At 36.9% G+C, this 16,432-nt stretch overlaps 1 protein-coding gene across 32 annotated transcripts in view; it reads left to right on the top strand.

Annotated features, from left to right (window-relative positions):
• Window positions 1-16,432, top strand: part of LOC129766483 (patronin) — a 194,909-nt gene that overhangs the window by 100,962 nt on the left and 77,515 nt on the right. For 24 of the 32 annotated variants that reach the window (XM_055767020.1, XM_055767017.1, XM_055767021.1 and 21 more), the window contains 4 exons: window positions 3,941-4,100; window positions 4,370-4,534; window positions 13,410-13,510; window positions 13,639-13,748. In XM_055767020.1, coding sequence (XP_055622995.1) covers window positions 3,941-4,100; window positions 4,370-4,534; window positions 13,410-13,510; window positions 13,639-13,748 — 536 coding nt within the window. The remainder of the gene's footprint in view (window positions 1-3,940; window positions 4,101-4,369; window positions 4,535-13,409; window positions 13,511-13,638; window positions 13,749-16,432) is intronic. The other 8 variants (XM_055767048.1, XM_055767049.1, XM_055767050.1 and 5 more) reach the window with 1 other exon arrangement.

Here is a 16,432-nt window from a genome sequence, read left to right as displayed (position 1 = left end):
TTTTCTCGCAAAATAACCATGGAAAACAGCCATTACAACCATCCTCCTTAAGGGCTTTGGATCCTCTGCTCTGGTTCGCAATAGTTTCATGTTCTTTCTCGAGCATGCTATTATAGAGAGCCTTCATTCGCAGGATAAGTTATATTATATATCCCATATGAGCAGAATAAGAGATACTTTGCATATAATCACATATTAACCCTTTCGCCACGGTGCACCTGTATCATACTTTACCACATACACGGCACCCGTCTCGAAAAGGTTAAAAGTTCATAATATATCACCGCATTCCAACCAGCCTCCAATGCTTGCTCGGCATCTTTTGTTTTTTTTGACACAAATTCAAGCCAACGCTAGTTAAGGTTCAGAAGCACGAAATAATAAAGGTGCAGTGTCGATATATACCGTAACTTGGTAAACTCTATCAGAATAGCAGATCTGAAGGCAGTATACAATTGTCAAAATTTGAAAATTATTACTGAAACACATAGTCTTGGCCGTTACTTAATCATGGTTTTAAAAATTGTTTAATATTTCAAAAGAAACTCATCATCATAATATAAAATTATTATCAGACACAGTCTTCACTCAAGATTTTCCACCACTTAAAAAAAAACGTGTTATATTGTTACATACAATACATATTTGATAGGGAAAGTGGACATAGATAGCGAGCAGACAACGGCATTTCCTTATGCTGATATCAAATTCAACGATTACGCTTCATACAATGGAAGTTTCGCACACTGTTCAGTTCCTGAAGAGAAACGAAATATTGCGTGGTAAGTTCCACCCCTGCTCAATTCTCCTGCCAGCCAGTATGTATGAAGTTAGCTTGCACGCTACGAGGCGATCAGTCATTTTCTAATCGGGATATAGTTAACACCATCAACCAAAAGAAGAACCAGAAAAGAAGCATTGTAATCAGAACCAATACCAGCAACAGGAGTGGTAGCAAAGCAGTAATAACAACAGAAACAACCTCAGCAGTAGAGAAAACATCGCATAGTCGCCTCATTCACGATCCATAGGTTATCCTGCTAGCGACCGGATGAAAGTGGTGGCTCTATGCAAAGATAGCTTGTGTATTTTTCTCGCGAGAACAAGAATAAATTATGAATCAATCATCTTCATCTGCTTCCGTAAATCCACGGTCCTTTTCAGAGGCACCAAAACTTTCACAACAGAGTTATTTCGGAAGATATTTGTGCATTCTAATGTAATGTCCAAAATAATGAAAAGCAAATGGATTTTTATTATTTTTTGAAAATAATAAATTGAAAAATAGATGAAAGTTGTGGGTACATCCGTAATCGCTTGTATTTTTGAAAACTGGAATATGTTTCCCAAACACAGACTTCGAAACCAAGTAGTTGGAGAAATCGGCATTGCAGATACATGCAAATAGTGATGTCTAAATTTCTCATTTATTCGATTATCGATTAATCGTTGGGGCCTTTTTGAATATTCGATTCATTCAAATAATTGTTTTTCAATATTCGATTAATCGAGCGAATATTTATTTTTTGTAATAATCACGTATCACGTTGTCATTCTGGTCGCGTGGTCTATCGGGTTGTCGATGTTGGATGGTTGGATAAAAAAAATGTTGGAAAAAAAATTATACAGCCTAATTCTTAACCTAAAAATGCATTAACCTTGAGAAAAATTCCTTCTTTCATCAATCGCGATTACAGTGGAAATTATTCGATGTATTCATATTTTGATTTTAAATTATTCGATACAAAATTACTCGATTGTAATTTCAGATATTCGATTATTTGAATTAATCGAGCGATTAACCGACGTCTCTACATGCAAACACTAGATCCGTATTTTCTATTTTTACATTAGGGTGATCATTTCCATTTTAGGGTGGTTCGAAGAATCAACTTTTTCCCCTTTTTTCCAAAAAATGACTTTAAAAGTAAAAATTGATTTTTCGGATCATCGGTTAATTTTGAAAAATTGAACCTCAACAACAAAAAAATAACGCCTCTCTGATTGTTGGATATGTTATGTTTAAAAATTCCAGTTTTCAAGAAAAGATATAACAAAATATAGCGTCCTCGATCCCGAGACTGTGAAAACTATAAAAAATAAATACAATCAATAATGATAAAATCAAAACCTAAAATTTCTGTAACATTTTTCCAAGAAAAACTAGCTAATTAGCTTTAATTTGATAGTTCGAAGATTACTAAGCCAATGGCAGTCCCATGGCAACCTAACAGTTATATCATAGGTTCAACCCATCCATAGTTTATTGTCAAGGGAGAGCTTGTGTGAACTCAGTGGTATTTTGAGCTTATTGATGACTTTCCTTTCAGGTGAAAAATGGCGTCTAAGTGCAGTTCAATTTGAGCCAAATGGGAAGAACGTATTCAACTTCTGGGACCTATGAGAGCTGTGTTCTTCGGTTGTAAACTGAACGTGAAAATTTGCTGTCGCCTTCGTCGCCACCACAGAATCGACTTGATTCGGATTTTGTGTTGCCGTTCTGTGAAAGGTGCTGCATAATATAATTTATGGATTATTTTTTTGTTTTTGGGGATGATGTTTTAAGAGTGTTGGAGATGTATTTTTGCTGAGAGATACTGAAAAACTTTATGGAAAATCAATAAATTCAGTGTTTTAGTTTTAGACAGCGGTCAATCAACAGTACATGGTAATGATGAGGCTGAAAGTTAATTAAAATTTTTTATTGCTTCGCTGTTTTCAGAAATCATTCTAAAAACAGCGAAGCAATAAAAAATTGCAAAAATTGCGCTCAGTGCAAGCATTTAGTTACATGACATTCGCACTGTATAGAAATATGGATAAGAAGCAGCATCAACATTGTATTTACAGTCGACCATTTCTCAACAGATCGCAGAGATGTTTGCTTCAAACGATTGCAGATATGTCTACGCGCCTTAAACAATACCAGAAACTCTCGTTTCGTTTCCAAACAACATGTCTGACAAAATCGACTGTGATTTGAACACAAATGAATACAATGTTATGAAATTTGGAACGGAGGTTCAATAGAGCTGTTGTTTGTTTTGACTAGTTTTGAATGGATTTTCTCCTGACCAATGGAGCCTTGCTGGAAAGGGGAAATACTAATCATACAATTTTTAACCTTTTTCTTTCGGTGTGGGCCTTTTCTTGATTCCATTCACTGATGGAAGATTTAATCATCAAACACAGTGTTTGCTTGTGCTACTGTGTTATCCTGTTGGGGGGTTTACACGTTAGAACAAAATTATACACACATGTTGAGTTAATCTAGACGTGGCACTTCATATGATCAAACAAGTTTCTTCAAACTACTGTAAGACAATCGCGATGATTATCGTAGGAGTTACAAACACCCACCTCAAACAAAAATTTTACTAGGCTGGGGGTATCGTAGCAATTCTCCATCGAAATCGGACAGTGTCCGAGATAAGCGATGAATGATTCTTCCGCTCAGCCGTCATTCCACTGCTCAGATTAACCACGATGAGAAAAATGGAATCGTGACTGCTGAAATGGTTGAAAATACTGAGAAATTGTCACTGATGTCTTGACACACTGCAATTCCAAAAGGTCGCTGAGAGCTTACTGCGATTGTGTGTGGGCATAACCTGTTCAACAGACGCATGAATTGACTAGCCTGTTCCGCACAGCTCGAGGTTGTCTGCACGTGGGAGCTGCAGCAATGTCGACCGATCGGATGTTTTCAAACACCACAGGGTTGTAGCGTAATTGAGGGAGCGGTATATTGCGGCAATATTTTTCGGACAAAATATTGCCGTGTCTGAGCAAATTAAACCAAATGAAAAATCACTCAATTCACTGCCAAAAATAATTAATGCGCCCTGTAAAATCAAGTTTCAAAATAATAGTGCCCTTGGCATGATAAATCACCCGCTCTTCCTGATGATTCTTTCGTTGTGTCTTACTCTCTTTTCAGAATATCTGGTCGCAGTGCATCGCACCCCGTTCAGCATCACGAAGCGGCCTTACTGAGTTGGATTTCGTACGTCTGCAGCGCACTCAAGAGACGAATCGACTACGAGTTGACCAACGGAGGAGGTGGTTCCAGCAGCGGGGGACCGGCTCTCGATGAATACGTAAGCTGGTTGCTTTCTTCCGCGTTCGCCTTCGTAGTGCTGTTGCTATTCTGCATTTCTGTGGGATTAATTTGTATCTTCCTTCTGGCTTCCCCTATTAGAGCCATTCACTTTCACGCTATTCCATAAATTAGTTTACCTCGAATTCGAATTTCGCCCGTGCCCCTACAACCGACTTCTTTTTTGCGCTCTCTCATCGCTTTTCTGTTGTTGGATTGTGAATTTGATTTTCAATATTTGCTTTTTCTCTTTACCCCTCTCCATTCCAGGGTCAACGACTGCAGAGTCCGAACATACCGCCGGTGCGAGATTTTCGTGAGCTGTGTGATGGTGTTTGCCTAGCTTATCTAATATCCTACTATTGTCCCAAACTAGTTCCTTGGTACAGTGTCACATTCAATCACGTACCTACCATCGAGGTGAGTGCTGCAAAGGTAATTGGGCGATGAATTGTGCCTTGTTCTTGAATATATGCTTTTCGGCATTAACACACAACAATGTTTGCTATCGACATGGCTATGAAATATATATAGAAAACTTATAGATTTAGAGATATTAGACTTTTTTGCAAACTCATTTATAATTTAAATTGAACCAAACCAACTAATAACAATGACTATTTCTCATTGAAAATGCTTCAAATTTATTTATCAAAATTTCTATGAAAAAATAATAGCCCAAAAAATTGTTCAGATTTTTCACCCATAAATCCGTATTTTTTTCATTTCATCTTAGGTTGTATCGTCCTGAATAAGGGTTGTCAAAAAATTAGAATGGTTTTTAAAAATTCGAAACTTCTGAATTACTGGCCTGATTTTGGTTAGTGATGGAGTCCTAGTTACCTCGAGGAATATCGTAAATTCTCGTAGTTCCCGAATAGCGGTTACCAAAGGGTTTGTTGACCACCCTTCCAGGCGACTGTAGGAAACGGGCTTCAATCTAGTATTCGATCGCTAGCTTGGAAATCCCGTCTCTTGACTGAGCGCAAAAAAGGCTTTGGCCAGTTATTGATAATAACTACAATATTCGTTCAGAACAGCACTCTGCCACTCAATATGTACAACGAATCTTCGAAATTCTTTCGTTCATTTTCGATCTTGCAAGTGATTTAGAACATTTGTACAATATAGTAGACGATGTACGGAGTGTTCTTCAGTTCACACGATGATGGAAGTAATACAGCTGGTTATTGCTCACAGTAAGGACCGTATCGTTAATTATGGGTACGCTCAAAACACAGCTTTATTTCAAATATTGCATTTATTTTTCAGTTCTGATATCAAAATATTGTATCTTATGAATGAAAGAAAGGAGTAACAGTAAAAAATAATCAAGATTCTGATTTTCGCGCCAATGATCGCACCTGCTTCTTGATGTCCCTCATTAGGTTCTGGACAACCGTCTCATCGACTTGTTTGCTCACATTTATCCAATCCTTTTTGAACTGCTCAAGGTCATCGGCTGCCTTGTCCTTCTTCCGCAGTCGTCCCTTCATCAAAGCCCAAAATTTTTCAATAGGTCTTATTTGCGGACAATTTGGAGGATTCATCTCCTTTTCCACAAAATCGACATTATTCTCGCGATACCAATCCAAGGTCAAACGTGCATAGTGGCATGATGCCAAATCAGGCCAAAATAGTGTCGGACCAGTGTGCTTTCGGATGAGCGGTAACACACGCTTTTGGAGACATTCTTTCCGGTAAATTTCACCATTCATATTCCCGAGAGTGAAGAAAGGAGATGATTTCATGCCACATTGACAAACAGCTTGCCAAACCAGCACTTTCTTACCGAATTTTTCGCAAAAAATTGACTTCTCCGCGTTCGGGACATCTGTTCCTTGCTTTACAGTGTAAAACTGTGCCCCAGGAAGAGTTTTGTAGTCCAGTTTGACGTAGGTTTCATCATCCATGACGATGCACAGTTCGCGTTTGCTTAAAATCCCATCGTAAAGCTTACGGGCACGGGTTTTCACGGAACTTGCCTGAATTTGGCTGCGTTTGGGACATTTTTGCTTTCTATATGCCTTCAGTGAGTTACGTTCTTTGGCACGTTGAACCATACCGATTGATGTTCCACACTTTTTTGCGCAATCCCGTATCGATAATTCCTTTTTTCTTTCAAATTGCCTGCAAATCTTTTTATCCAAGTTTGGCTTGGATGGCCCAGGTTTTCTGCCGCGACCGGGTAGATCCTTCAATGTATTATACATACCAAATCGCTTGATAGCGTTTTGGACCGCATGGACGCTTACTCCTTCCGCCTTCGCCAATTTTCTCATTGATATTCCTGTTTCGGAGCAGTATCTGGTCACAATGGATTTTCGTTTTTCTTCTGTTAGCCCTCTCATGATTGCACTTTTAGGAAAAAACGATCTTTTAACAATGCTAACTGAACGCTAACTGTGTCAACAACAGGAGAAAAATAAACAGCTGTCAAAACAAGCTATAGTCTTTTTCAGACGGAGACTCTAAGGCGTACCCATAAATAACGATACGGTCCTTAGTATACTCGGATAATCTTCGGAATTACATATACATAGATTCCATAGCTTACGTGCAACAACAAACCTATACACTGGAAACCAGTGCCCGGAATCTTCGAAGACGAACATTAAAATCGACTCTCCTCTTAATAGCTTTGCTTCGACTAGGACTACTTCGGCATTCGCCGCCAAGGTACCTTGAATAGAATAGAAATGAATTGATGAGCGTTGAGAGCGTGGATGACTGATGAACTATTGTAGCAGATGGTAAATCTAATTGACGAGACTAATGAATACAAATTTTTCTATTCATGCAACCTGGATTCAATCCACACTACTACTCCCCCTGACACGAGTCTCGTTACACGCGTACAAAATCTTTTTTTAACGTTCATATAAAGTGAAACGAAAATTCTGATTTTTGGTACAAAAAAGTAGTTACACCATTAGTGGACGGCTTCATTGTTTACCCACCGTGAACTCAAACTAACAAACATAGACAGTTACCAGGTATGCTAAAAAGGTCCTCGCGTTAATATTAGTAAATAGTGTGCAGTTTAGGAGAAATTCTAAAAAAAATAGTTTACTTTGTCTATAAGTTCAATTTTGTGAAAAAAAAACATGCAGAAAAACGGATATATATCAAGAATATTTATAAATTTGTCAGTGTTCCTCAACATAACACTGCATGCTATTTTGTATGTGTTCTCGTGTACGATACAAACAAATCTAGCTCACCTGTAGTATATGCCAAACCACGTTGAACTCAAAAATCGATGCATGAATACGTGATACATGAGAGAGAAACGAACTCATTTTGGGGGGAAGTCACTTCAATATGCAATGAAGTCCATTTGACGGGGAAGAATGAAATGCGATAGTCAAGTCGTAGAGTCAGATAGCAACTAAACGTCCGAATGACTGTGGAGTCATGTTGACGGAGAAACTGCTAGAAGAAGCCAAAACTCATTTCCAATTGGATACGGAGGCGAAGTTCTTCATAGTCCCTTGACTATCCTCAATAACTGTCAATAAACGTCAATAAATGTAATGTGCCCACAGTATGTCGACCGAAAGTGTATGTAGAGTGCGATAAATTCTTCGAACTGAACCATGGTCTTTTAAAAACAATGCCATCAAGTTTTCTGATATCCCAATCAAGGTCTAGGAGTTGTGGAGCCTAGCGTTGTCCTGATGGAACACAACACCTCCTTTGTTGGCGGATTCTAGACGTTTCTGGTCAATCGCTAGCTTCAAACGGTCCATTTGTTGACTGTAGAGATCTAAATTTAGTGTATCTCACTAACAAAAATAATTCTTTTTTTGAATAATAAATAATTTTAAAAAAAATTAATAACTTACACGTATTTTACTGTTACAGTATCGGCACCATTAAAAACATTCACAACTTCTGTGGCTTGCCTTGCATTTTCGTCTTTATAAAAGAAAAAAGTGTAAAATGTATCGAATATTGTCTTTGTTAGCTTCCATTGTTAACAACCTGTAACTCACAACTGAATGGAACAAACAAAAAAAAAACAAAATATTTTTTTAGTGTGGAATATCCTCTTTAAACATGAAGTTGTATGATCGATCTTACACGAGATATTGATCAGTAAAGCCAGCTAACAATAAAAAAATAATGGTTTACTTTTTACTCAACCTAATATATTGTTGAGTGGAATTTAAGGGGCATCATCATTCTTTACATGTTTCACGTCACTTAAAGAAACTACTTTCGCCGTTCATATATCAACAGGCATGTGAGCTGATGTATTGACCCGATTTAATGTGCTACCACTGCTCCAAAGGGGTAAATAAATCCTCTACATTGTTATAATTTTCGAGCCATCCAAGAAATGACCGAATAGCGACTTCGACGACGCGGCGGAACAACCAATAGCGTTCAAGAAATGCGTTCACAGTGGATAAAATATGTATGCTGATTCAATTACAGGGATACTGACCACTATACTATCGAGGAGATGCTGATTCAATATCAATTGTAGATAATGAACGCGATAGAAAAGAGAGTACGTAATTTTATTCAATCCTACAGTGGGGGAAAATCCTATAAGCGCACCTGGGTTTTCTGAAAATTCTAGATATATAGTAGATAAAACCATTCCTTTTTTACGTAGTGATTTCCTAATGACTAAATGTGTACTAACTTTGTTGTTTAAGTCATCATTGGTGCAAACATATTTTTTTACTAAAACATTTTTAAAATTATGGTGCGAAATTCTCATAAGCGCAACTGGCATTTTAAATATTTTCCCACCAATATGTGAACATCTTGGCCATTTTTCAACACATCCTGGTAAGGTTGTAACGTGAGCACGAGTTAACCACAATCAGCTAAGCAGAGAAGTAGCGCAATTGAATTTGAAGCACGATGACGAAAGGAAAGTTCTTGAACGAAACTGAGCGGAGATTAATAACCGAATTGAAGGATATTGGTTTAAGTAACCGGGAGATAGCAAAGAAGATCGATAGAGGAGAAACAGTGGTCCGGATTTTTTTTAAGAAGGGCCCAAAATATGGCATCAGAAGGAAGAATAAAGGTAACTGCAAAATTTCAAACCGCGACCGGAACCGCATCATTCAGCTTGGGGATACTGGAGAATTTAATGCTTCGGAAATAAAGCAAGAACTGGACCTTCCCATATCCAAACGACGTGTTTCCCAAATTTTGCGAGGATTTGGACATCTGGTTGACACGAAGAAGGCAAAGAAACCAAACCTCACCCCAAGGCACATTAAAGCAAGATTGGATTTCACTAAACAGCACATGGATTGCAAGGCAGAGTGGGATGAAGTGATCTTTTCCGACGAGAAAAAGTTCAATCTTGATGGTCCCGACTGCTGCGCGTATTATTGGCATGATCTACGAAAAAATCCCGAAGTGAAGTTGAGCGGGGATTTTGGTGGTGGAAGTCTCATGGTGTGGGCTGCGTTTTCAAGAAAAGGGAAGACTCCTATCGCCACTATTTCGACAAGGATGAACTCCGACAACTATGTAGAGCTACTAGACAGTGTTTTGGTGCCATTTACAGAAGACATTATGGACGACAACTTCATCTTCCAGCAGGGTAATGCTGCCATTCACGTAAGCAAGAAATCATTGTCATGGTTTTCCGAAAGAAACATTCAGGTTATGGACTGGCCAGCTCGTAGCCCGGATCTCAATCCCATCGAGAATCTCTGGGGAATCCTGGCAAGGCGAGTCTACAGTGGTGACCGGCAATTTGAAAATATTTTGGAAATATATATCTAGTTAATCTCACAGCCAAAATATACATGTGCGCTTAAAGGAATTTCTCGCACTGTATATGTAAATCAATCGCGAATTACAGAAAATATTATGAACCCAGATTCACTTTCAGCTAGGCTTTATCCCTAAACTGGTGGCACACATTTGTATTACTACGCACCATCATTACTGCCTTTGCGCTTTCAATATTTTTAGTTGTAATGTAAAATTAACCATCTAGGAGTTTAGCATATCGATGGCCAGATTGTAGAACGTTTACCCGAATACTATTTGCCGGAAACACAATGACCAGAATTCAACGAAGACCCGAAGGTCGTTCATCCGAATGTAATATTTATCGAAATGACGCAAGAAAAGAAGAGAGAGATTAATAGCGTGAGAAAGCGCCGAGAGAGATGGAGATAGAGATGGGTAGAGAGAAAAAGAGGTAGTGAGTGATAGGACAAGAGACGGAGAGCGATAGAGATAGAGATAGAGAAAAATATAGGGAAAGAAATACGAAAAAGAATAAGAAAGAAATGGTCATGGAGAGATAAAGATAGGAGTTAAAAAGAGATGTGCAAAGAGAGACAAAATAAGAAATAGATGGCCAGGAAGAGAACAAGATGAAGATACGCAAAGAGAAAACAACAAAAAAAATGGGCAGAAAGAGAGTAAGGAAGCGATGGACAGTAAGAAAGAGGTGTTCATGAAGTAAGAAAACCATGAACAGAGAGAATAAGAAAGAGATGGACAGAGAGAGAGAAATAAATGAGCAAAGAGGGAGAAAAAGATGAGTACAGGGAGAGAGAGAAAGTAAGAAATAGATGGACAGAGAAAGAGATAGGCAAAGGAGAGAAAGAGTAAGAAAGAGGTAAACAAAGAGAAGGAAAGAAATGAGCAGAGAGTAACAAACAGATGAAAAGAGAAAAGGGGAAGGGAATAGAGAGAGATCATGGTCAGAAGCCAATACCAATGAAGCCTTGAATTGATGAGAACAACACACCACGATTTTATATTAGTCTTATCAATGCCCTAGACTAATGAAGGAGAGGTGTGATAACTGCTACTTGCCTAATTATTTTCTAGCTTTTAGTACACTATTATGTTTAATCACAATTAAAACTTTTAACTTAAAAAGTTTTTTTTACTTATTTTATTTTCTAGTTTTAAGTACATTATCTGTTTCATTAGAATATTTCTCTACAATAAAACCATTGTACTGTATTCTATCAGTAAGAAAATTTCATTTGATACCTATATTGAGTGGATTGCATAAAATACATAGTGTGTTCTCCAAGTCAAGTTCGTTCGTTTGATACACATATCTCAATCAACCTTTTTTTTGAGATGATATGGAATTAGCTATTTTGTAGCGGCGGCCAAATTGGATTTTTCAAGATAAGCAGTTTTAAAATGACAGCAGAGATAAAGGTATTTTATAAATTCGGTCAGTTCCTATTGGTCAAATTTCTATTAATGTGGGACAACCCTACAGACATACAAACATACATACGAACAGTTCAAGCTAAATAAAACCGTTTAATAAAGTAATTCGCTATTTTGTGATTGCGGCCATCTTGGATTTGGATTTTTCATGATCTGCTGTGACCTACTATTCAAGCCCTTTCACTTGATACCCATATAGGGGTTTGAGAAAATATGCAGCCCGCCATTTGATAGTGGCAGCCATCATAGATTTGCATTTTTCATAAATAACTATGTTCTACTAGTCAAGCCCTTTTATTCGATACCCATATTAATGGTGTTTTGATATAACATGTAGTTCGCCATTTGGTAGAATTTTGATGGATTTGCATTTTTCATAAATAACCGTGTTCTACTAGTCAAGCCCTTTCATTTGATACCCACAATAATAGGGTTTTGAGAAAATATGTAGTTGCATTTTTCATGAATAACGGTGTTCTACTAGTCAAACCCTTTCATTTGATACCCATATTAACGGGGTTTTGGTATAATATGTAGTCCGCCATTTTGTAGTGGCAGCCATCTTGAATTTGCATTCTTCATAAATAACCGTGTTCTACTAGTCAAGCCCTTTCATTTGAAACCCATAATAATGAGGTTTTGAGAAAATATGTAGTCCGCCATTTTGTAGTGTCAGCCATTTTGGATTTGCATTTTTCTTAAATAACCGTATTCTACTAGTCAAGCCCTTTCATTTGATATCCATATTGATGGGGTATTGGAAAACTCATATTGAAGAGGTTTTGAGAAAATATGTGATCCGCCATTTTATAGTGGCCGTCATCTTGGATTTTCAAGATCATGAAATACGCAGTTTTATAATGACTACAGAGATAAAGGTGTGTTCCAAATTTCAGATCAATCGGTCAACAGGAAGGGGGTCAAATTTTTATTAATGTGGGTCAGCGCTACAGACAAACATGTTACAGGTAAACTTCGATACAACGTACATTTCACTTTCAAAATTGTACGTTGTATCGAATTGTACGTTATATCGAAGCATGATAAAGTACTCACAAACGTAGTCTATAATACATTATTGTGTTGCTGTTTTAGTCAAGTTAATGAATAACTTCAATCAGAAGCCAGCCTTTCTCATGATGTTTCCCTTCGTACTGTTGATTAAAGCTTGATTCATTTAGAATCTGAAATCACAAAACCAGCTGTATTTCGAGATTGATTGAAGGTACAAAACTTGTTTTAGCATCACAATACATATAATTCATTGTTCTATCAGAAAACAAATTTCCTTTACACTTTGAAAAGGTGTACGTTATATCGAGTGACGTTATATCGAGGGTACGTTATATCGAAGTTTCCCTGTACAAACATACAAACATACAAACATACAAACATACAAACATACAAACATACAAACATACAAACATACAAACATACAAACATACAAACATACAAACATACAAACATACAAACATACAAACATACAAACATACAAACATACAAACATACAAACATACAAACATACAAACATACAAACATACAAACATACAAACATACAAACATACAAACATACAAACATACAAACATACAAACATACAAACAGGTTACAGGGCAAGCTAAATAAAACCGTTTAAAAACGGATTCGTTGCGTGAATTGAAGGCAATTCCTGAAAAACAACTATAAAAATTTTTGTACAAACAAAACTTTACCTTTCAAGAATCATGTGTATTTTGATTCCAGCTATTTAGAAAGAGGACATCCAATTCATTCGAATACTGAGGAATTCATCATGAGAGAGATGATCTATTTTCAAAAATTACAACACTACCGCCAAGCATAATCAATCAAAAAATATTATATAGTGTCCTACAGTTTAGCAGTAAACACATAGTAATTTATGGAGGAGGTACTCCATCATAACGCTACTTTTTTCATTTTAAATCGTTTGCCACTTTTGAAAAGCTGTCGCTAGGAATCATTCTGACTTTACCCATAAGAATTTCTTCCGTGAGCAGTCTGTATGTATAAGCAAAATTCGAGAGCCATGCATAAGCATAAAATTATTTTTAAGCACATATTTGTAGAAAGTTTTTTGAACAACGTTTGCTGTGTCTTTTACAGGATTCTATCCACAACATCCTCATAGTTAGTAATTTCTCCGAGCGCAATTTGCCATACACCGTGTTCCACATGACGCCAGAGGATATTACCTACATGCGAGGGTGAGTCATCTCTTCCGTTTGCGATGAGTGTATACATCTACACATACATATTCACACTGAATGCATGCCTGCACGATCCACTCTCACACATATGCCTCCCCCCTTTTTTCCGTTCCAACCACCCACAGGGCGATGAAGCAAAATCTGGTAGTCCTACTGGCCGATCTGTTCAACCTGTTCGAGATTCATCCGGCCAAGTGTGTTTGCTATCCCGGCATGGAACAGCAGCAGGTAGCAGGTGAGTTTCGTATGATAAAATCGAATTATACTTTGATTTATTTACATTCACCGTCGTCCATTTCCTGGCGCGCGCGTTTTCATGTTTACAATACAAAAAAAAAAACAAATAAAAACACCATCTGTAATCATATCTGTCCTACTTTTCCTTTTTAATGAACTCTCCATTTCGATGGCTTATCGCCGAAAAGATCAAGTTTTCTCTTTATATTTATCACCCTATCAATCTGTCTGGCCCACTCTGGCCTTTTCATTGATATCGTTCGTTTTAAATCGGCACCACCACCAATCGGAATGCAAAATTACAAAATACGAACAATATCAACCATCCTATCTCTGTCCACTACTACAACTTCTGTGCCAAATCATGATATCATCGTCACGTCATTTTACGTTCGTCTTGCAGAATGTTCACCCTGCCATGTTCTTTTTTGTAAATTTGTTCGGTTTTTGTTTATTTCGTATCGTCATCAGTCAATCCGACATCCATCTGTTATGGGTTACATTTGTAAAATTAGTGATTTGATTTATTTGTATCTGGTTTTATCCACCCAAAAATAAAGGAGGGGTCTATTGGCATATTACAAACATGCATCAGCTTCATTCGGTACAATACATGTTATGTTTCGATTATTTGATTTGGTGCGCGAAACTTGTAAATATGTTTTGCTTTCAGTACTACTACATATGATATCATAAACTTGAAGCTTCTTAGAATATGTTTGTTTGACGTTGGATCAGTTATTAGTTTTTAACTTGCATCTTGAAATTTGTACGCGACATGTGGTGTACTTGGTACTTGGTAGAGGAGTAAGTAGTTCGTATAACTGGAACGAGTATTTGGAGTAGTAGAGTTTGTTGAGAAGTAAACACTATCGCTGTCACACGAGCTATTAGTAGAATATTCTTTGAAATTACACTCGTTGAGAAAAAAAAACAACATTGAAGTCGAAAGCTACAATACTCGTCCCCACCGCGCTCTCGTAGATAGAACGATGTCCAGTTTCAGTTCAGATGATCTCATTTTCAGTTACCACGTTATGTTTGCTTCTTACCAGTGCGAACGTTGATTTCTCATGCTTTTATTGAAACGATTATCGGTTGTTTTTGGTTATTTTGGTTATCTTTTGAAAGTATGATACATTTTTGAAATCTGGAATAACATTGGTGAAGCTCAATGTGAAGATGAACTAACTGTGCTGAGAGGATATCACATGTGTCGCGCTTTAATTTCAACTAAACTAATGCTCTACACTCGTTCAATCGAATTTTTCGAACGGGTTTTCTCTATTTGATTTCATACAAACATATACTAAGCAATTACTTAGTTTGTTATATTTTTCGTTGTACATTCAAGTCATCTTTTTGTCATTAGATTTTTTTTACACATATCTTCATCACGAAAATGCGTCTGGAAATATATAACAAAACAAACCTCATTTGGGAAACAAAAAACAATAATATCAACAGTGAACCAAAAATAATGAAAACGCAATATAATGTCAACCGTCTAATAATGATATGAACAAAACCAACAATGATTAAATATACATCTAAATTCAGTTGCAGTGTGTGGCAATGATTCACTCAAAATAAATAACATGCAGAAAAATCAAAACAGCTAAAAAAGCTAATAGTAAAGTTCTAACGCTGTCCTATTGTTATTTTTTTCTCCTCATGATTATGACTATCTAGAAAGTTCTTTTTACATTTTCATATCATTATATTTAGTAAATTCATATCACCAAATTTGGGACTCGATTTTTTTTAATTCACCCGGACCCTGCGGGGATCAATTCGGAGCTAGGGTAATTTTAAACGGCTTTTTTGCCAATACGTCAATTTTTGAAAAAAAAACCTTTTAAACCGTCGACTGATTTACGATTTTTTGAGTGCAGATAAAAGGTATTTTGATGGACTTTTCGGATATAAATATTACACTGCACCTCAAAGGTACACGAAAGCTTTAAATATGTTTGTTTTTCGTGGTTTTACTTGCTTTCGGAAAGTTCTAACTTTTCTACATGAAATATTAGGTTGGGGAAAAAGTAATCTATTATTTTTGGATGAAATTCAAAATCTGCTTCGAATTCTCCGATTTGGTTCAAATATGCACCATTTTGTTGGAAAATTTGTTGTCATTCTGAGGGAAGTTCCATAATGTCTCTCTCATAGAAGTCTTGGTCTTTATTGGAGAAAAAAATTTTGGAAATGGATTTTTACAGTCTTCTCTTGATCCTAATTTCTTATCACTCAGGAAGTTTTACAATGCGAGAAAGAGGAGGTAATCGCTTGGTGCTAGATGTAGTAGATGCATTCAAACACCCCAATCAAGCTCCCGGAGTTTTGTGGCCTTACGTTGTCCTGGTGGAACACAACACCTCTGACCAATTCGGAACGTTTCAACCGCTAGCTTCAAACGGCCCATTTATTGACTATAGAGATCTAAATATAGTGTATTCAACTAAAAACTTTTTTTTTTTTTAAATAATTATAAACTAAAAAAATAAATTGCACGTATTTTATTGTTACAGTATCGGCACCATAAACACCATCCACAATTTCAGCAGCCTGGCTTTCATTTTCGCCTTTATAAAAGAAGAAGTGTAAAATGTACCAATTTTTTCTTCGTTAACCTACATTGTTAACACCATGTAACTCACAACTGAATGGGACAGACAAAAA

Source organism: Toxorhynchites rutilus, chromosome 2 (assembly GCF_029784135.1).
Source record: "Toxorhynchites rutilus septentrionalis strain SRP chromosome 2, ASM2978413v1, whole genome shotgun sequence".
Taxonomy (NCBI): Eukaryota; Metazoa; Arthropoda; class Insecta; order Diptera; family Culicidae; genus Toxorhynchites; species Toxorhynchites rutilus.
This window is presented reverse-complemented; position numbering and strand designations above follow the sequence as displayed.